General features: G+C 45.8%; 1 protein-coding gene across 2 annotated transcripts in view; it reads left to right on the forward strand.

Moving 5' to 3' along the window:
* LOC119575411 (spermatogenesis-associated protein 13-like) overlaps positions 1-21,176 on the forward strand; it is a 157,636-nt gene that overhangs the window by 71,895 nt on the left and 64,565 nt on the right. For both annotated transcript variants that reach the window (XM_037923011.1, XM_037923012.1), the window contains exon 7: positions 17,140-17,248. In XM_037923011.1, coding sequence (XP_037778939.1) covers positions 17,140-17,248 — 109 coding nt within the window. The remainder of the gene's footprint in view (positions 1-17,139; positions 17,249-21,176) is intronic.

A 21,176-nucleotide genomic window follows, 5' to 3' on the forward strand; every position in this document is an offset into this window, starting at 1 on the left:
TTAATGTTATTATTTTCATTATTATCAAATGTAGTAATAGTAGTAGTAGTGGTAGTAGCAGTAGTAGTAGTTGTTGTTGTTGATAATGTAGTAATCATTATTACTGTTATTATTACCATTCTCCATATTATTTTCTATAGAGAGCATATAAACAACATCGCGAATGCTTTGCCAGGCGACGCCCCCGAAGTCCCGCCTGCCCCGAGGCCTGGCCGGAGGATCCTCTCGCGGCGGAGGCACGTGCGGCGAAGGTCTCCCTGCCTCACGGGCGGGCGGCTCTCGTGGGCGTTGGGACCCTGGGCGGCTGGAAGCAACTCACGAGACATACTTTGCATCGCAGGAAGTAGGCCTAGTGGGTTGCTTTCAGAATTAAGGCAGAGATGAGTTTGATATTTTTGGATTAGTTATTATTTTGGAATGAATGTTTTCGTCGTAATTCCGGCCTCTCTGCGTGCATCGTGAGACTTGCTTCCATTCAGACTCTTGAGTGGATTCGTCATCGCCGAGAAGCCTCTTTGTTATAATCCCAGCGGCTGAGCTCTGCCAAAAGAAGATTTCCTCAATATCTCCAGAATGCCTCGGCTAATCTCGCTTATGTCTTCCTTATCTCACTCGCAGTCACCCTTCTCTCTCTCTCTCTCTCTCTCTCTCTCTCTCTCTCTCTCTCTCTCTCTCTCTCTCTCTCTCTCTCTCTCTCTCTCTCTCTCTCTCTCTCTCTCTCTCTCTCTCTCTCTCTCTCTCGCATGCATGCACACACACACACACACACACACACACACACACACACACACACACACACACACACACACACACACACACACACACACACACACACACACACACTCTCACCACACACACACACACACACACACACACACACACACACACACACACACACACACACACACACACACACACACACACACACACACACACACACACACACGCATACCTCTTTATTTTTCTTTCTGTCCCTCTCTCCCTCTTTCTCACCTCCTCTTCCTCGTCCTCTCCGCCTTCCGCTCCTTCTCCCTCGCTCTATTTTTCTCTCTCTTCTCCGCCCGTTCTTCCTCCCTGCCTCCCTCCCGCCTTTCTCTTTATAACTCAAGGTTTTTTTATTCTCCGCGCGGCGAAGTCTACGTTAACAAAAGTGTTTCCATTATGTGCCGTATTGTTCATCCTCTGGCGATGCACAACGACTGTCTCCCAGAGTCACGCTCCGCCTTTTTCGCCCTTTGTTGTAAGGGCGACGGATGTTAAAAGGAAAATTCGGATGCGATTTGGTTACTGCTGTATGTGTGTGTGTGTGTGTGTGTGTGTGTGTGTGTGTGTGTGTGTGTGTGTGTGTGTGTGTGTGTGGTGTGTGTGTGAGAGAGAGAGAGAGAGAGAGAGAGAGAGAGAGAGAGAGAGAGAGAGAGAGAGAGAGAGAGAGAGAGAGAGAGAGAGAGTGTGTGTGTGTGTGTGTATGTGTGTGTGTTTAAAGCTGTATGGAATGCGGTGTCATTATTAACTACGACCATCCATTGGGACGTGAGTTGTTTGAAGTCTTGTTTACGACTCGGCCAAGATTTAGTTACCTGTACATGAATTATTAAAGTGAGTGTCAGTTTGTTTCTTATATCGATTCCGGGTCCGTCGTGTCACTGGCATTCTAACGAACTCCAAAAGGCGATGAGATAGTTGTGGGAAGAGATTTCGAAAACACTTGCGGAGATTGTGATGCTTGCGATGGCTACAAAGTTTCGCGAGATGTTGTTCTGAAGTCTCGCGTATCTGGACCATCTTCACGCCGACGCGAGCCCACTCTCATACCACGAGACACATGGGCCTGAGGCAGAAGTGAAGATTGAATATGATAAATCCAGACAGGCAGAGAGACAGAGACAAAGCTTAAGCAAGCACGCACACACACACACACACACACACACACACACACACACACACACACACACACACACACACACACACACACACACACACACACACACACACACACACACACACGCGCGCGCGCGCGCGCGCGCGCGCACGGATATATACACATTACACATAATACATGCATACATACATACATACATACGTACATACATACATACATACATACATACATACATACATACATACATACATACACACACACACACACACACACACACACACACACACACACACACACACACACACACACACACACACACACACACACACACACACACACAGACTGACAGACACAAATAGGAATACCATGTAGCTTTGGGCATCCCCTAAGCGCCCTCTGTTCCCCGAATGGCTGCGGCAGTTGCATCCGCTGAGGCTTCGAGGACCTTCCATAATAGGCTCGCAAATCCGTCCTCGCGTCGGCTGCGCTTCGAACCGTGCTGGCTTGCAAGTGCTCCTTCTTGCATGTCAATACGGCCCGCTGTGTGGAGATCCGCGATTTTTTTTTCTTTTCGTTCTTTTTATTATTCTTTTTTTTTCATTACTCCTAACGTTTTCTCGAATTTCATTACATGCAAGGATGAGCTGGTTACGTGGGAGCTGAAATTTCCTCCGGGGGATGTTGTTGCCATGTTCTAGTGCAAGTTGGGAAAAAACATGATTTAATCTTAACTTTCACGGGAATAATAATACTACAGTTAGTCGGTCTCTTTTTTTTTACACACTTTACGAACTAGTTAATAGCAGTCATACCTGTTCTTCGTCTAGTTCTTCACCTTGTTTTTCATATGCTTCTTCATTTTATTCTTCATCTTGTTCTTCATCATGTTTTTCATCTACTCCTCCTTGTTCTTCATCTACATCTTCAACTTGTTCTTCAACTTGTTTTTCATCTACTTTATCAATTTCTTCACCTTGTTCTTCATCTTGTTCTTCATCACACCCACCATTACCGCTACAATTAGAACTGTTTATTACGATCGTGGCGATGACTGGCCAGTTTTCGGGTGTCGTCGCGCGTCAGATCAGGATGCGTTTCGTGGGATCCGGGGAACATTCTTACCTGTTTTCGCAAGGCCATTATCGGAACCTACTTAATTGGAATGTCGGTAATGCAATTGTCTCTTTCTCTCTCCTTTTAATGTTTTTTTTTTTCTTTTTTTTTCCTTTTTTTGTAATTAAATATATACATCGTGTAATTATCGTGTTTAGGATGTTTGGGAAACATTACATGGACACGGGTCCTCCCTCTCGCGGTATGCCATTGTTTTACGGGTTTTGTTTCTATCCTTCTACAATGCGGGTGTGTGTGTGTTTTTAAGGTGAAAGAGGTCGATTTCTCTTTCTTTCTTTCTTTCTTTCTTTCTTTCTCGGTTTGTTTAATCGAACCTCTTGTCTCTCCACTCTTATCCCTCCCCTTTCTCTCTCTCTCTCTCTCTCTCTCTCTCTCTCTCTCTCTCTCTCTCTCTCTCTCTCTCTCTCTCTCTCTCTCTCTCTCTTCTCTCTCTCTCTCTCTCTCTTTCTCTCTCTCTCTCTCTCTCTCTCTCTCTCTTTCTTCTCTCTCTCTCTCTCCTTCCCTCCTCTCCTCTCCTTCCCTCTCCTCTTTCTCTCTCTCTCTCTCTCTCTCTCTCTCTCTCTCTCTCTCTCTCTCTCTCTCTCTCTCTCTCTCTACCTCTCTCTGTCTCTCTTCTATTTCTTCTTTCTCTCTTCTCTTTTCTTTCTCCCTGTCCCTCTCTCCCACGTACTACTAGTTCTCCCGCCGACGACCAGCATCGCGGGCAAGCCCTGGAGTGCTGTTGACTGAGTGCCACTTGCCCGTGATCCGCTTCATGGCGTGTTTATGATGTCTTGACCTCATATTCCTGCGCGCGAGTGAGCTGCCCTGCGCGGCCATTCCTCCTGGTATGGTTTTCCGCGTGACCGTGGCGTGCTTTAGAAACGCGTGAATCATCTGTGACCTGAAGTTCTACAAAGTGGGTTTACCGATGCGTCATATACCGCCCCTCCTCCTCCTCCTATTCTCCTCTCCTCTCCCTCCCACATCCTTCTTGAGTTCCTACCTCCCTCCCTCGCCCCCTCTCCCCCCGCGCTCCCTCAATCCCCCCACCTCCTGTACCGGTCCGCAGCTCCGGATGGCCTCGCCCCCGCTCCAGCCCGGTGCTCAGCCACTGCTGAAGAGAAATCTGCCGACACTGCCCGCCAACACACCTGACCTTAGTTGCAGCTTTATCTATAACTCGTCGTTTTTTTCGTGCGTAAGCTGTAGGTTTATGGGCAAAAGCAACTTGCAGGGTGACTGTAGGTGACACTTTTATCGCGGGGACTCGTGAAAAGCGAGGCGGGAGAGCAGGGCAAAGGTACGAGGTCAGAAATAGTTGGCTGGTAGGTGGTGCGGCCGACCCCAGCGTGGGCTCGGCAACACAGTGTCAACCTGAAAGTTGGTCAGTTCGGGCGCGCCGTTGACACGAGGTTGCCCGCGTGTTTCCCTCACGTCGGGCGTCCATCCTTCGAACGGCAGTGATAGCATCGGTACCTCGGGGAACGAAAGTGGAGGACGTCCTGCGGCGGAACCAGCGGCGTAGAACAGGGAGACTGTATTGTTTGGCTGCGGCGCGGTGCGGCACAGATGGGGTTGCGATCGGACGCGTGCAAGTGCATCGAGTTGCGAGTGATACATCCCTGTCCGCGATGCAATTACGAGAGTGATTAAAAGTTTGCGGTTGAACGATTGTTTGAAGCGCCGCAATTAGTGCGATTAAATGTTTGGTGAATATTAATTATGAAGTGTCAAACGCTGAAAAGAGTCTGGATTCAGTGACATTATTAATTAGCTAGCTGACTTTATGATAATTCATTAACTCTTCGGTTGCTCTTCGTTACCATTAATTAATTTACATAATATCAGCAGCTGTGAGAGACAACAGAACCAGTGCTAAAAAGTGTCGATAAGTTATCGAAAAGAGCAAGGCATCAGTGCCACGCGTGCCTGTGCGTCGCCGCTTGTGTCCGTTCGAGTGAGTGCTCCTCGACGAGCGCGGACCTTGTGCCCCTTCTCTCAAGGAAGTCTTACGAAGTTATACCTTGGAGGCTGAACTTGGTGCATTCCCGCCGCCGTGTTGTAGAGCTTCCCCGGCAGGCGTGCGCGAGGGAGGCCGTGCTGAATGCCGCTCTTTCCCTCGCCCGCCAACGCATTAAGGGCCCGCCCGAGCATGGTTACAATAACAAACAAATATTGTGAGTTCGATGGTGATGAGTTAGAGGGTAGACGGAAGTGTCTGCGTTAGGGCTACGGGCTGCTCTCTCCGCCGCCCTCCGCAGGAAACGCTAATCACCCATCAGAGGGAACTCGGATCGAGAAAATGTCAAGGAAAAGTGAAGTGTTGATATGTGCCCGTGTCTGATCGAAGTGATATCTTTATACCGAAACTTAGTTGCTGAACATAAGTTTTATGAGCATGATCTCAAAGTGCAGTGTGAATGTGATTGCAATTTAAGTGTGACAGAAGTAAATATTCTGCCCACATGGTACCCATTTTCCACCACACACACCGCCAATAGGAAAAAATGGTCTGGGTATTTTTTGTGGTAGTGCGTTGAGCCAAGTTTAAATATGTGTTTGTGACTAGATGTTGTGATTTTGTGTTTTTCACGTTGTAATGGATTAGACTTGTTTGAAGGTCTAGAATACGTACTTCCTTTAAGTGGTGCAAGCATGACCAGGCGCGCATGCCAAGGGAGTCGCGTCAACTTGTTTTCCCGAATTCTATCCCAGTAAATGTTGCGAGGAAGTGCCCGTTGCCGCAATATGGAAGATGAGTGATGAATCATTCATTACAGCATAGCAAGACTTGCCTGTGTTTCCTTATATATACTAGCATTTTTGGTACGCATGTACATATATACAGGACATGTATACATACGCACATACATACATGCATGGATACGAACATATACGCGTACATAGAGAAACCTTTTTCCCGCCATGGATACAATGTGTCATGAGACATTTAATCATTATTCTCTCAGCTCCATATTAATATTGTGTATTAGTCGTTCCTAAAAGTTTTCCTGTCATGTCATCATATATGATACTGCACTCAGAACTGGATGGTATTTAAGCTTGTAAAACTCGATTTGGAAACCTTTAAATGCAGTATCGGATTTTTTTAAACCTGTAAATAGAATGTCATAATACTTTCAGATGAATGTTCAATTCCCCCTCCCACCCCCCACCCTACCCATCCCCTCCCTCTCCCCCTCGTCCCACGTTCTTCTTATCCGGCATTTATTTTCCTTGTATTAATTACATTACATGGCATTCGTTAGGGCACTGTGCAATGCATGTACACCTTGCAAGATATACATTAGGACACCTCGCAGGATCTCCATTAGGACGTCTTGCAAGACATACACTATGGCATTTTTCAAGGTATTCATTAGGAAGCTTTGCAAGATATCTAGTTGGACACCTTACGGGATATCCATTATGACACTTGTCAAAACGTTGGTTCATGAGGACACCTTGCAGGACATCCGTTAGGGCACCTTGCGAGACATCCATTAGAGCATGTTGCAAGTAATGCAGTTGGGCACTCTGCCGTCCGAATCGCAAACAGTAGGACACGTTGTAAAATCCATTGCAAGACACGCGTTAGGACAAGTCACGACCCGACGCGGAAAAGCCTCGCGCGCTCCGAGGAGTCAGCGCGGCGGCGGAGAAATGTCGGTCATTGCCAAGAAAACTGAAGTGTCTCGGGATAGGAAGTGTAATTGGTCACGACGCGTCACGTGCACTTCCGGACGCTTGTGAAGAATGTGTTCGGTCAGCAAGTGTTGTTTGATTCCCCTTCGTCTGGCTGGCCCGGTTTGCGCGTTGATGTGGCTTCGTCGATCGTCTCTTGTGTTTTTTGTTTAGGCCGGACTGGCGTGGGTAGATCGCGTGGAAAACTAGCTTTGGAGATGTCAGAATTTGTTACAGTTTAAGAGTATGAAAGACGACAGATTTTAGCAATTTTAAACAATGAGATGCGATAGAATTTATTGCAGTTTTTAAAGTATATGAGAACAAAATTTATTGTTGTTTTAAAGTATAAAACTATCGCAAATTCACCTAAAGTTTAGGAGTCGCCTGCATCGAAAATATACCAAGCTTTCCCGCCCACGTAGCAGATCTCACTCGTTGTTCGTTAACCATTAACACCCAACCGCAAGCACGGACCCGGCCTCGAAGCTCTGACTCAACGGCCAACAGAAGCCGGCTAAAGCACAAGAATCAGCCAACATCCGCTGTCCGTTTGCCATGTTACTCAACCTTGGGCGCGGAACGTTGACGTCAGCGGGGGCGTTTTGGCACGTCGGTCCAAGGGCTACGGAATGGGGGGGATGAGGTCGGAGTGAGGGTAGGGGTGCAAAAGGAGGAGAAATAGGGTGAAGATGTAGACAGATCAGCTTAAAGATAAACGAAGGACGAGGTAATAGACTTGGAATGGAGTTGATTGACATGCTTCTGGCTTTTTTTAACGTGCTTGAAGCTATTGTTTTTTCCTCCTACAGTCACTAGCTTATGTTCCCAACAGGCGGGACTTTTTTGTTTTGATGATATATAATATGTGCAGTAACTGGGATAAATTGAGGGTATCGAATTTTAGAGTTGCATATTGATGATTACATATTAAGTGAGTGAGACTGGACGAGGCTGGAGCTGAGCAAATGCCAGAGGTGGAAGTGTGTGCAGGAGGTGCAGGCTGGCCAAGAGTGTAGGACGCCGCTCAGGTGACAAGCGGGGAAGCAGGTGTCAGGGTGTTACGCTGCGGCACAAAGGGCAGCGAGGAGGAGGGTCAGGATTTGCTGGGACTTTCTCTTGCACTCGTACATACGCTCTCTCTCTCTCTCTCTCTCTCTCTCTCTCTCTCTTCTCTCTTTCTCTCTCTCTCTTCTCTCTCTCTCCTCTCTCTCTCTCTCTCTCTCCTCTCTCTCTCTCCTCTCTCTCTCTCTCCTCTCTCTCTCTCTCTCTCTCTCTCTCTCCTCTTCCTCTCTCTCTCTCTCTCCTCTCTCTCCTCTCTCTCTCCTCTCTCTCTCTCTCCCTCCCTCCCGCCCTCCCTCTCTCTCCCCCTCCCTCCCTCCCTCCCTCTTTTCACTTGACAAAGGCCGAAATCTGTCCCTATTTCGACCATGTGTCTCTCTATTACCGCCATGAGAACCACGGGCCTTGAAGCGTCGACTATCTAGTGTTTGGGAAAAAAGAAAACAAGAAAAAATATATTGTGTGGTTTATCTCCTGAGACTCGAAAGCTAATGTCTACGTGAGGTTTCTGAAGGTCAGCCTGTACAGGAGTGGATCTTGAGTATTTTATATTTTATAAAACTACAAGTAAAAATTACGATAATTGCACCGTTATAAAGAAATATATAATATATATTTATATTATACATTTTATATGTAATATATTTGTATATATATATATATATATATATATATATATATATATATATATAACACACACACACACACACACACACACACACACACACACACACACACACACACACACACACACACACACACACACACACACACACACACACACACACACACACATACATATACATACATACATATACATATATACATATATACATATATACATATATACATATATACATATATACATATATACATATATACATATATACATATGTATATATATATATATATATATATATATATATATATATATATATATATATATATATATATATATGTATAAATTTACTGTTACAGATTGAAGTATCTTTGTGTGCATCGATGCCTTTTTTAGTCGGGTGATACTGCTTGTCCTCGCATGCACGGAGGCAGCCATGAAAGGAATCCGAAAGGAACAATAAGGATCCGTCCCTGTTGGCCAGAAGGAAATGTCCCGGAAGCGCACAATGCAAGGGCGGGTAGTATTTTTTCCATCTTTCTCGGATGCGGACGGCAGTGCACGCGGGGTGTCCGCTTCCGGGGAGGGAGATTTTTTTTTTTTTTTTTTTTTTTTTTTTTTTTTTTTTTTTTTTTTTTTTGGGGGGGGGGGTGGCTTTTTATTTATTTGTTTTCTTTTATCTGGTTATTTTGTTATATTTTGTTGTTGTCACTTTCAAGGAGATTTTGTGAAAGGTGTAGTAGCAATTTTTTTTTCTAGGCCAAAAAACAAGTTTCGTGCCCCTCTTTTTCATAAAAAATAATAATAAAGAAATAGAAAATGAAAAAAAAAAATCCCGTCACGCGGCTCGGTGAAAATGAGGCCGCGGGTCTCCACGGCATCCAGCCTCCGCTCCTCGGGCCTCGCGAAGGAGCGCGGGACAAACCTGTGCCAGAGGACATTCATAACAGGAGCGACGTGCGAGTCCTGAGAGTCAGCGCCCAGCCAGTGCACGAAGGACTCGTCGCGCGCGGCGGGTCGACTCAGGATTGGGTTCAGGGATCGATGGAGCAGCGGCCTGTGTCGACATTTTCCCTCGGTGTGCACGGCTTCTTGCAAGATCCTCGACGTGACCAGCCTGAGGCCCGACCTTTCCACACACGAGCAATGACCTCTCCTTTCACTCTCGGGCGGGTTATGCGGCTCGTGCGGGCGAAGGCATCCGCGCGAATCCATATAAGGGGGAGAATTATGTGGGGAAATTTCATTCTGCAAAAAGATTGTCTCTGGGTATCTCCCTCTTTCCTTCTCTCTATCCCTCCTTCTTTCCATCCCTCCTCTTTCTCCTTCCCTCAACTCCCTTTCTTTCTCTTTCTCTCCCGTCCTATGTGTTTCCCTCTCTCCCTACTTTCCTCTCATTTCCCCTCTCTTCCCTCCCCTCCTCTCATTTCCTCTTTATTCCTTCCCCTCCTCTCTTCCTCCACATCTCCCTTCCTCCCCCTCCCTCTTTCTCTTTCTCTCCCTCTCTCTCTCTCTCTCTCTGTATCGATCTGTCAATCTCTTGGGAATTCTCTCGCAGCCTTTGAATAAAATTTTAATATATTTGAGAGTGAGTAGCGAAAATTATAATCGGTTTAAATTACTCAAAATGCCAATTCGGGGCAACACATTTCCCTCCCTCACTTCTTCCTGATTGGTAAAGCGAAAATCATTTTACTTTTCATTTTTCCATCTGGGCATCGTTTTCCCCCTTTTTGCGTGTGTGTATTTTCAAGGTTGGCTACCGTGCAGTGTCATTAGCGTTTTAAACTCCATTCAGAAAATAGACCTCCAGGCCGTGCTGTAGCAGTTATCAAGGTTGATGACTTTTCTCGTCCAGTGTTTGTCACACTTTCATGTTTTTTTTTTACTCGTCTTTTTTATGTGGGATTTTTTGCGAAGTTTTTGTAAATATTTTTTTTTCTCTTCACCTTGTTAGGGTACCCACTATGGAGACTGACAGCGATGGTCGAGCGAAAAAGGAATCGAGGAAGGGATGGATGGAAATGGAGATGGAGTGGCGAGGGAGGGAGGGAGGGAGGGGTGAGGCCGTTAGACTGAGGGAGGGAGGGAAGGGAGAGGCTGTTAGGCTGAGGGAAAGAGTGAGGGTATGGGTTGTTGGAGGGAAGGAGGGTAATGCTTTTAGAGGAAGGTAGAAAGAAACGTTTTAAAGTGAAAGAGAATTGAAAAGGAGAAAAAAAATCTTTTCTCTGTTTGGACAACCATAACTGCCATATTTAGGGTCAACAACCACCCAAGTCCAATGTCACCCGAAGTGTACCTCGCGATATCATCTTCAAGCGTCCGTTTTAGGGAGGAGGAGAGAGCTGTCCGCCGATACGTATGATCAAGTGATGGATGACGCTCGATCAGACCCAAGGAAAACTCACGTGGTCATTATGAGTCATTTTATCGTAGGTCGCCGCACGCCACGGTTGAATAAGAGTCAGATAGCGCTCGAAGATCATGATTGGTCTATGGCTTCTATTTGATCTCGGTGTGATGCGGTTATAGAGATTCGGTTACGTGTGTGTCTAGACCTTATATCCTTGTTTTGGCTAGACTCCTCAAGTCTTCAGGACTCTTCGTCTCTCTCCCTCCCCCTTCTTCTTCTTCTTCTTCTTCTTCTTCTTCTTCTTCTTCTTCTTCTTCTTCTTCTCTTTTCTTCCTCTTCTTCTTCTGCTTCTTTCCTCTTCCTCTTCCTTCTCCTCCTCCTCCTTCTACTTTTCATCCTCCAGCTCCTGATCTTTTTCCTTCTCCTCCTTTTCCTTCTCCTCCTTTTCTTCTCCTCCTCTTCCTCCTCCTTCTCCACCTCCTCCACCACCTCCTCCTCCTCCTCCTCCTCCTCCTCCCCTTCCTCCTCTTCCTCCTCGTCCTTTTCCTCTCCTCCTCCTCGCCCCCACCCTTCGCCCCAACTGAACTAGACCGAACGAAAAAAAACTCGTCTAGTGGAACTTGCCAGCGGCGCCGCCCCAACCTTGTCAGGGCCGGAGACATGTTTCCAGCGCCGTTCAAAAATCCCTAGATTTGTCACTCGCCGATCCCATCCGGATACGAGAGGACTGGGCACCGAATAGGTCTCTGTTTTCTGTTTCATTTTTCTTTTCTTCTCTTTTCTTTTTGGTTGTTGCGGATATTTTAGGATCAAACTTCTTCTTACTGTTTGTTTCAGCTCTCGCTTTCCACCCCGTTCGTGTAGCGGGCGCGGATTAGCCCGGGCGTTCGTCGGGAATCACTTGGCTGCGCTGATTAAATTTCCCGCCATAGATTACTTCGCCACAAGGAGGCTAATGGGAAAGTTAGGGGGGAACTTCCACAACCTTCTCGCCCGAACTCTTTTCATCCTTGTTTGTTCTTCTCTTGTGTTTGAAATTCGATTTTGAATTCTGGTCTTTCATTTCCGGAGGGGATTTATTTTTACGTTGGTTGGTTGTATCTCTTGTTTTCTATTGTTATTTTTGTTTGTTTGTTTGATAGAGATTGCCGTAAAGTGAATCCATGATTCGGTTAGCATGGTAATTGATTTTCGTTAAAACGTTTATTTTAGTTCAAAATAGTTTTTTCTTCCACGGATTTTCTGTTGTGTTTCAGATTTGAAATGATCTTCCTTTATATTAACGAGATTCAAGTAAATAGGAAATAACGTAGTTCCTCCCCTTTTTGGCGGGATTTCCTTGCGATTTCGAACACAAGAAAAAACAAATGCCAACGTCCATATTCCCGCGTATTTTTTTTCTCTCTCAAGTCTTTCGAGAAGGCTACCGAAATGCACATCCCGGGTGTTTTTCCCCGCCGTTGAAGATGTTGGTGGGTCAGAATTGGATTGAGGGACAAATATTGGATTACTTAGAGGAGGGAGACGTTTGTGAAGGGATTGTTCCTCCCTTTCGGTTTGCCGGAGGAGAGGCTGCTCCCCCGCGGCGTACTGGAGGCTTCGGTTGCACACGCACGCACACGCAAGCACGAACATTCACATGCACACATACGCACATGCACATGCACACATACGCACACGCACATGCACACTCATGCATTCGCACATGCACACACGCGCACGCGCAAACACACACACACACACACACACACACACACACACACACACACACACACACACACACACACACACACACACACACACACGTGCAGACAGACGAACAGAACGAAAGAGAAAAAAAAAGGGAAAAGAGGAATACATACATACACATAAAGCCATGTATGAAACAGACAAACCAAAAAAAAAAAAACACCAAACCCCTTTTTCACTCTCAGTCACATCTTGAATAATTCTCAACCCTTTTTTTCCCGACCGACGCGAGTCCATAATTTTTTTTTTTTTCCACGCCCAAATATACTCTCAAAAATCACAATGGCGCGGACGGTGAGACGATTTCCAAAGATCTTGAGGAGTTAATTGAATTTTTACTTAACGAGGTGCGTGTGAGAAGTCGAAACAGTTTTAGGGTTTCTGGTAAGAGAAGCAACCTTGTTTTAAAATTTCATTCTCTGATATCGAAGGAAATTATTCGTTTCTTTTAATGTTTTAACCGTCATTTAACCCGAATTTAAGCGCTGGTGATATTTGCCTGATAAGTGTATGTTTAAATTTATCGCATTTTGACTATGATGACATTGTATAGTAATTAAATCGAGAGATTATACTACTCGCGGTAATGACCTTTGGTAGGCTTTAATAAAAAAAAAAATAATAATAATAAAAAAGAAAAAAATAATTAAAAGCTTCTCTATTATCTGGGTTAGGAAGCCACATCCAGCACAAGGACACAGGTGTAAGTGTGTGGAAACCGCTACAAAATCCGTGCTTAAGCCACATTAAGCTTCATAGACCTGTGTATTTTTTTTTTTTTTTTTTTTTTTTTCTGGCGATTTTGTGGCAGTGTGAGAACCAGATCCAAGTTGCCATTACTGTTGTTGTTGTTTTTTTGTTGTTGTTGTTCTATCGTAACCTGTTCCTTCTTCTTTTAACGGAGCTTATTAATTAGAATAGCGGTGTGGCATAAACAGAGAGGCATCCAAGGTTGTTCTCCGGCACAGGACCTGATTTGAATTCCCTGGCGGGGTGAAAAGGTGGAGCAAAAGACGAGTCGGAAAAATGCGAAAATAAGGTCATTCGGGCGCGCGTTATTAGGAAGAAATGACATGCTCTCTTTTCTAGCCCCAGTCTCTCTTATCGCTGTCGGCTTCTTTTCTCTCTTTTTCGTTGGTCTCTCTCCCTCCCTCACTCTCTCTCTCTCTCTCTCTCTCTCTCTCTCTCTCTCTCTCTCTCTCTCTCTCTCTCTCTCTCTCTCTCTCTCTCTCTCCCTCCCTCCCTCCCTCCCTCCTCCCTCCTATGCACCCTCTCCCTCTCCCTCTTCCCCGCCTTCTTGTCTGCGTCTACCCCATATACTTTTCCCTTTTCCCGTATCACGAAAGTAGCTAACGCCCTTGCATTCAGAGAAAAAGCTGTAAAGTACTATTGTTCGACGCTAATTATTTGCTACGCCCTCTGCTCTCTTAGGCCGCCCCCGCTTTTCTCTCTCTCTTTAATCCCGAGTTCTCCCTACTCCCTTCTTACTCCCTCTTTTTCTTTCATATCCATCTCTTATATCTCTTTCTTTCTCTCTCCTTGTCTTTTTTTATCCCTTTCTCTGCTCTTTTGTCCTTCTCCCTTCTCTTTCCCTTTCCCTTTCCTCTCTCTTCTTTTTCCCTTTCCCCTTCCCTATCTCTTCTCCTTCTCTTTCCCCCCTCCCTATCTCTTCTTCGTCTTTTTCCCTCTTCCCTCCCCTTCCCTCCTCTTGTTCACACCCTTTCCCTCACTCTGTCTTCTCCTTCCTTCTCTCTCTCTCTCTCTCTCTCTCTCTCTCTCTCTCTCTCTCTTCCTCTCCCTCCACTCTCTCTTTCTCTCTCTTTTCTCTTCTCCCTCCATTCTCTCTTTCTCCTCCTTTCTCACCTCCCCGCACCACCTCTACGTTCGTTGTCCATCATGTTCGTGTGAATCGGATTTACATTCTGCTCTATTTTATTCAATTTACTTTATTGTTTCCTTTTCTTTTCTGTCAAGTGAAATACCTTATCCGATTTCTGTTGTTCTGTGAATAACAAAGATATTTCTGTGTGGAAAACGTAAGACAGAGTAAGCCGTTGCTTTGAAACATGTTGGGGGCGAAATGTTTGTGTTGCGTAAAAAAATATGTCGCCTAAAATTATTTGTATTATCATTTCCCTACATTCTAAGTATGAGAAGTCCATGACTAGTTCGTATTTCGTATTTTAGAGTATTCATTTTCTGTCTTTTGCTATAGTTGTTGATGTTAAGTAAGAAGGGAAAAGCATCGGGGCCAAAGAAAAATCGGGGCCGAGGAAAGGCAGGAGACACGTACGAGCACTCTCCTGTCGGCGGCGGCGGGGGAAGTATTGAGACGCCGAGCCTGTTTCTGCCTTGTCCTTGCTCTTCTTTTGTTTCCTGGGACATGCTGCGCCCATTCTAATTTGTCCACTTCTTTTTTTTTAACTTTGGAAGTATGTAAGCAAAGCATTGTCTTGCGCAAAACTTACTAATGTGTTTCGTGAAAGGAGGACGTTGTGCGGACTCGTTTTTATTTTCGTTTGTCTCTCTTTTGACTCGGTGTTCTTAGGTCGCGTCTTCGTTTGCGTGAGTGCGTGTTGTTTGTGTCGTTTGTCTAACGTGGTCTTGTTATCTTAATGCAGGACGCCGAGATGTGATAAAAAGGGAACTTCTTTTTTGACTTTCTGTGATTAAATAACAAAAAATAAAAAAAAGAAAGAAAGAAAGAAAAAAATTAACAGAAAAAATGCAATAGTCAAATCATGAAGAGAAGAAAACAGGAAACTGTAAATCATAATAATAATAAAAAACTAAGTGAAACGCCGACGGAAGAAAACTGCAGAAAGCAAGATTAAAAAAGAAGAAACATTGCACTCTCCTCGAAGGCTGACGAAGCCCCGAAACTGGACAAGAAACGACTTCTATTCGCCCACTTTCATTCCATCTCAGCAACAGCAACCTCAGTCCTCCTACCCTACATCTCGGCCCCTCAAGCTCCTCCTACGCCCCCCCCCCCTTACGCCCCCACCTCTCCCCCGCCTCGCCCCCCCCACACAGCCCGCACTGACTAGATGACCTCAGAGTCGCCTCCGCTCGCCTTGCAAATCCTCATCCTCCTCAACATGGCGAGTGTGTCGGTGCTGGTGTACGGCGTGGGCGTGGCCGTGAGGTCGGGCGCCACTCTCGGGGGCCTCATGCTCTTCCTGTACATCGCCATCATCCTCTACATCCTGTACAATTCGTCTCTTCTCCCGCCCATCATTTGCACGTCGTAAGTTCTGCGGCTTTGGGGGAATCGGAGACCTTTATTTTATTTTTATTATTATTGTTGTTGTTGTTGTTGTTGTTGTTGTTGTTTTCTTCTTTCTTTGCGTATTTTGCTTTGGTGATGTGGGTTAAAAAGTGTTTTTTGTTATATTATTGTCTTCCAACACATCTCGATGTAATTGATAAGTAGTAGATAAGTATAGATAAGTAGCTACAAGTTAGAAACTGTAACTGATTCGGTTAATAAAGTAGGTAATTAAGTAGACGTAGACGACGGCCATTTTCTCATCTATTTATGTGTCATCTAAATCCTTGCAACCGCGTGCTATAGTATTTCCGACCACTCTGTATATATCACTGAAGGACACACCGAGAGACAACAATTGCAATTATTTAATTAAAAACTCTCTCTTGTCGACCGCAAGCCATCCTGCCTTGATTCCACCTGACGAGAGTTTGTGAATTCTATTATTAATGTTTTTTTTATTATTACGAGAGAGAGAAAAAAAAAAAATCAGTGTTATGCAGCTTTGTAAAAAATGTATATATATGTTGATTTGGAAGTATTTGCTCTGTTGGATTGCGTAAAGAGGAAAAGTTGTATTATTTACTAACTGAATGTGTGTAAGAATTATATATTTTCGTCTTCCACTATTTTGTGCATTGAACGAAGCTGTGCAAAGTAAAATTAAGTTATCTTTATCCTCTCAATTGATTTTTAGTGTTTCCATCGACTTTGCTTTCTGTTTTCTAAGGTAAAAAAAAAAGACAACCACTTTGATAAACTTCACTTCCTCGCGATGCAGAACTCCAGCAGAGAACTTCAACTTCCTCTGAGAATATTCCAGAAACTAAGTCCCCATCTGCGAGTCTTCCCCCCCCTCCCCCCCGCCCTCCTGTATTATCCATTATCCCTCGCCTCTCTTTCCCTTAAGACATTCTAAGTCGCTTTCAAGTCATTATCCTCATTTCTCCACGTCTTCGTTTTCTCCATTTCTTTCGTGGCCTTTCTCTCAATTCTCCATTTCTCGCATTTTCTCTTTCTCTTTCACATATCTAATAATTCCTGTCTTAGTTTTTCCGTTTTTTTTTTTTTTTCATTTCTCTCTATTCTCCATTTCTCTAATTCTCTCATCCCTTTTCTCCATTTCTCTAATTTCTCCCGTTTCCCCATTTATCTCATTCTCTCATTCTCTCTTTCTCTCTCACTTATCTAATCACCCCTTTCTTTATTTCTTCGTTTTTTCGATTTACTTCATTTATCTCGTTTCTCTCACTTATCATTTTCTCCCATTCCCTCTTTCTCTTTCTGTTTATCTAATCACTCCTTTCTTCATTCCTCAGTGTGTCTCTCATCCTCTCTCGCCCCCCTTCCCCCTTTATCCCCCTCTCCTCCACCTCTCTAATCATCCCTTTCTTCTCCTCCCGCAGGTTCGGGCATCCGCTCTTCAGGTCGAGTAAGGAGAGGCGGCGGGCGAGGCTGAAGGATGCGAGGTCCTCCAAGTGCAACTCGGGGGACTCCGGCGATTCCGGCATCGAGGTGGGTGGAGCCTTGGGGCGTTCGTGGGGGAGGGAAAGGGGGTTGGGGGAGGGAGGGAGGGAGGGAGGGAAAGGGGGTTGGGTGAGGGAGGGAAAGGGGGTTGGGTGAGGGAGGGAAGGAGGGAGGGAGGGAAAGGGGGTTGGGGGAGGGAGGGAAAGGGGTGTTGGAGTGAGTGGGGGAGGGAAAGGGGGTTGGGTGAGGGAGGGAAGGAGGGAGGGAGGGAAAGGGGGTTGGGTGAGGGAGGGAAAGGGGGGTTGGAGTGAGTGGGGGAGGGAAAGGGGGTTGGGTGAGGGAGGGAAGGAGGGAGGGAGGGAAAGGGGGTTGGGTGAGGGAGGGAAAGGGGTGTTGGAGTGAGTGGGGGAGGGAAAGGGGGTTGGGTGAGGGGGGAAGGGAGTGGGTGAGGGAGGGAAGGAGGGAGGGAGGGAAAGGGGGGTTGGAGTGAGTGGGTGAGGGAGTGGAAAAGTGAGATAGAGTGAGTAGGAATATGAGAAGGTGAGTGAGAAGTGAGTGTAAGTGAGAAAGTGAGAGTGAGTGAGAAAGTGAGAGAGTGGGTGAGAAAGTAGCAGAGTGGGTGAGAAAGTAGGAGAGTGGGTGAGAAAGTGAGAGAGTGAGTGAGTGAGAAACTAAGAGTGCGTGAGAAAATGACAGACTAAGAAAGAGAGTAATTGAGAAAGCAAGAATGAGTGAGAAACTGAGAGTAGATGAGAAAGTACGAGAGTGAGTGAGAAGCTGAGTGTGTGAAAGTGGGAGAGTAAGAATGAGAGTAAATGAGAAAGTAGGAGAATTGGAAAATAGCGATTAATTAAGAAAGTAAGAGAATGGGTGAGGATGAAGAAAATGAGAGAGAGAGAGAGAGAGAGAGAGAGAGAGAGAGAGAGAGAGAGAGAGAGAGAGAGAGAGAGAGAGAGAGAGAGAGAGAGAGAGAGTGAGTGAGAGAGAGAGAGAGAGGAGAGTGAGAGGGAGGGAAGGAAGGAGGGGACTAACAAGCACAAGAGAATATCACCAATGCTCAACGCAAAATCTCTTGTCTTCTGTCGTAGCGTAGTGTTGTACATTTACTATAATTGCTCATCCAATTGTCTGTTAGGAGGAATGGCTTCATCACAGTATTACTAGACGTTTAATTAATCTTCTTCGATGACGCGTGAAGCCACACCTCTGTCAAAGTGTGACACACACAAGCATGACGAGTTCCGCAGTTAAGTAAGAACTATCTCTTTTCTCAAAACTACTCGAGCTATATCTCAAAGCACGCAGCAGCCTCATGGAGAGCGAGCGTGATGAAGCCGTGGCAGCCTGTTAACTGTAACCACACGGCTTAACCCATGTAAATGCTATGGTGCGTAAAGCGAGACATACGACCAGCTGACTGAGGCGTGGATCGGCATATCGCAGGTTCCTTTGAGGCTCTAGATGTCTGGAAGTAATGTACCTATTTAATAGTATTCACGATGCGTATAATTTATTCCAAGACAGAAGAATTAAAAAAAAAATAAAGAAGAACATTACAAAGGCAGTAACGAGTGCCGCGTGACGTCACGAGGGATGATACAAGAGAGGGCCTGGACAGGTTGTTGTGACGTATTCACTCCGTTGCGAGATGTTGCCACTGCCACCCAAGGAAGCGGGAATTCACTTGCCATTGAGAGTGATGTCAGTGACCTGCAGTAACAGGTTCAAGTTTCCCATTTTTTTTTGGTGTGAGAAAAGTGACTTGCGTAAGCCGTGTTATGTGCGTGCAATACTCTACGGAGTTGAGCGGCCGCTCTTAGAATTCGTGGAACTGTCGCGCGCCAAGTATTGTACAGGTCGATGTCTGCCATTATAATCCTACAACAGTCGTACATGTCATGTTCGCATGACGTTTCCTCCCATTTTTTTCCATACATATCCAGAAATCACTGTCAGTTTGCGAGTCACGAAGGAGGTCGTCACACCTTTCTGCGTACTCAGACCTTGTACGAGTTTCAAGTTACGTCGCCAGGTGACGCCCTCGCCCAGGTCAGGCTTATCACCCCCCCTTTCCCCCTGACCTTCTCGCCCAGGGCACGACCCGACCTAGATCCTTGCGCTCCTTTCGCTGGTTCCTCTCGGACGCAGTCGCGGCGGAGGAAGCGAACTGGACGGATCGCCTCTTTACTTCCGCTCCTGAAACAACCTTTTCTCGGACGTCGATTTTCTCGTTGCAGAACGCCCGCTGTCAATTTTATGATTTCTTGCACACGCTTTCGCTCGCTTACTCTCCTTCTGTTTCTCCTCTCTTGCAAAATGGGGATGTTATTTTTATCAGCGGGGAGAAGTTGAGCCCTTTCTTTTCTTATATCCCTCCCTCCCTCCCTCCCTCCCTCCCTCCCTCCCTCCCTCCCTCCCTCCCTTCCTCCTCCCTCTCCTTCAAACTCCTCCCCTTTATGCTCCCTGTCTCTCTCCTTTCCCTCCTCTCTTTCTCTCTCTTTCTCTCTCTCTCTTTCTCTCTCTCTTTCTCTGTCTCTTTTTCTCTCTTTCTTCTCTCTTCTTTCCTCTTCCTCTTTCTCTCTCTTTTCCTCTCTCCTCTTCCTCTCTCTCTCTCTCTCTCTCTCTCTCTCTCTCACTCCTTCTCTCCTCTCCTCTTCTCTCTCCTCTCTCTCTCTCTCTTTCTCTCTCTCTCTCTCTCTCCCCTTTCTCCTCTCTCTCTCTCTCTTCTCTCTCTCTCTCTCTTTCTCTCTCTCTCTTTCTCTCTCTCTCTTTCTCTCTCTCTCTCTTTTCTCTCTCTCTCTTCTCTCTTCTCTCTCTCTCCTCTCTCTCTCTCTCTCTCTCTCTCTCTCTCTCTCTCTCTCTCTCTCCTCTCTCTCTCTAATTCTCCCCTCCCCGGCTTCCCTGCCTTCAGTATCTCCACATTCTCCTCTCCTCTCTATTTCCCATTCCTACTTCCCCACCTTTCTCTTCTTTCCCAGCCTCCCCACCTCTCCTCTACTCCCTCCTCACTTCTCCCCTTCCTATATACCTCCCTACCCCTCTTCTCCCTGAACCTCTTTCTGCCTCCCCTCGCCTTCCTATCTCCCTATATACCTCCCCACCTCTCTTCCCCTCCCTCTATACCTCCCCACCTCTCCTCCCCTCCCTCTATATCTTCCCACCATTCTTCCTTTTTCCTACCCACCTCTTCTACCTCCCTATATACATCCCCGCCTCTCCTCACCTCCCTACCACCCTATCTCTCCTCCCCTTCCTATATACCTCCCTACCTCTCCTCCTCTCCCTATATACCTCCCTACCTCTCCTCCCTACCGTATCCCCTCCCCCCGATCTTGACCCAATGTCTGCAAGTCTCTGCTCCGCCTCATTGTTGTGGATCTCCCGTCGTAATACCCTAATGGAACCTGCTTATCACGGGGCATCGAGCCACCGCGCTATCGGGCTGACCAAAGGAGGGTACCTTTTTCTTTGTTTTTGTTTTTTTCATTATGGAGGGTAATAGTTTGTTAAGAATATCATCGTCGGTGTTGATATTTTTGCGGTAGTTACTGGGTGTTCTTATTTTTCTTTTTTCTTTTTGTTTGTTTATATTGAGAGAGAAATAGGCAGACAGACAGATAAAAGTATTTTCTTCGCATTTTTTAAGTTATCGTCACCTATATTCCATTCGTTTACTATGACACTTTTCACTCGAACTTTCTCCAAGTTAGATTTTGATATAAAAACGCACTCACTCATCCCACTCCTCCCTCGCTTATCCATTCCTCACTAACTCAGCCACGAACGGACATCCGGCCCCAGAAAAGAATCCATTAAATCGGTTATCTCTTCTTCACACGGATTTAATCGGATATCGGAATCGCAGAATTAGATTTTTGTAAAAGTGCAGGTGTTGAAAACTTCAGTCTATGCGGAAGTCCAGTTTTAGTGGAATATGGAATCCCATTATTTTTGTCGGTGGCGAGTTAGAGAAGAA

Source organism: Penaeus monodon, chromosome 7, assembly GCF_015228065.2.
Source record: "Penaeus monodon isolate SGIC_2016 chromosome 7, NSTDA_Pmon_1, whole genome shotgun sequence".
NCBI classification, from domain to species: Eukaryota; Metazoa; Arthropoda; class Malacostraca; order Decapoda; family Penaeidae; genus Penaeus; species Penaeus monodon.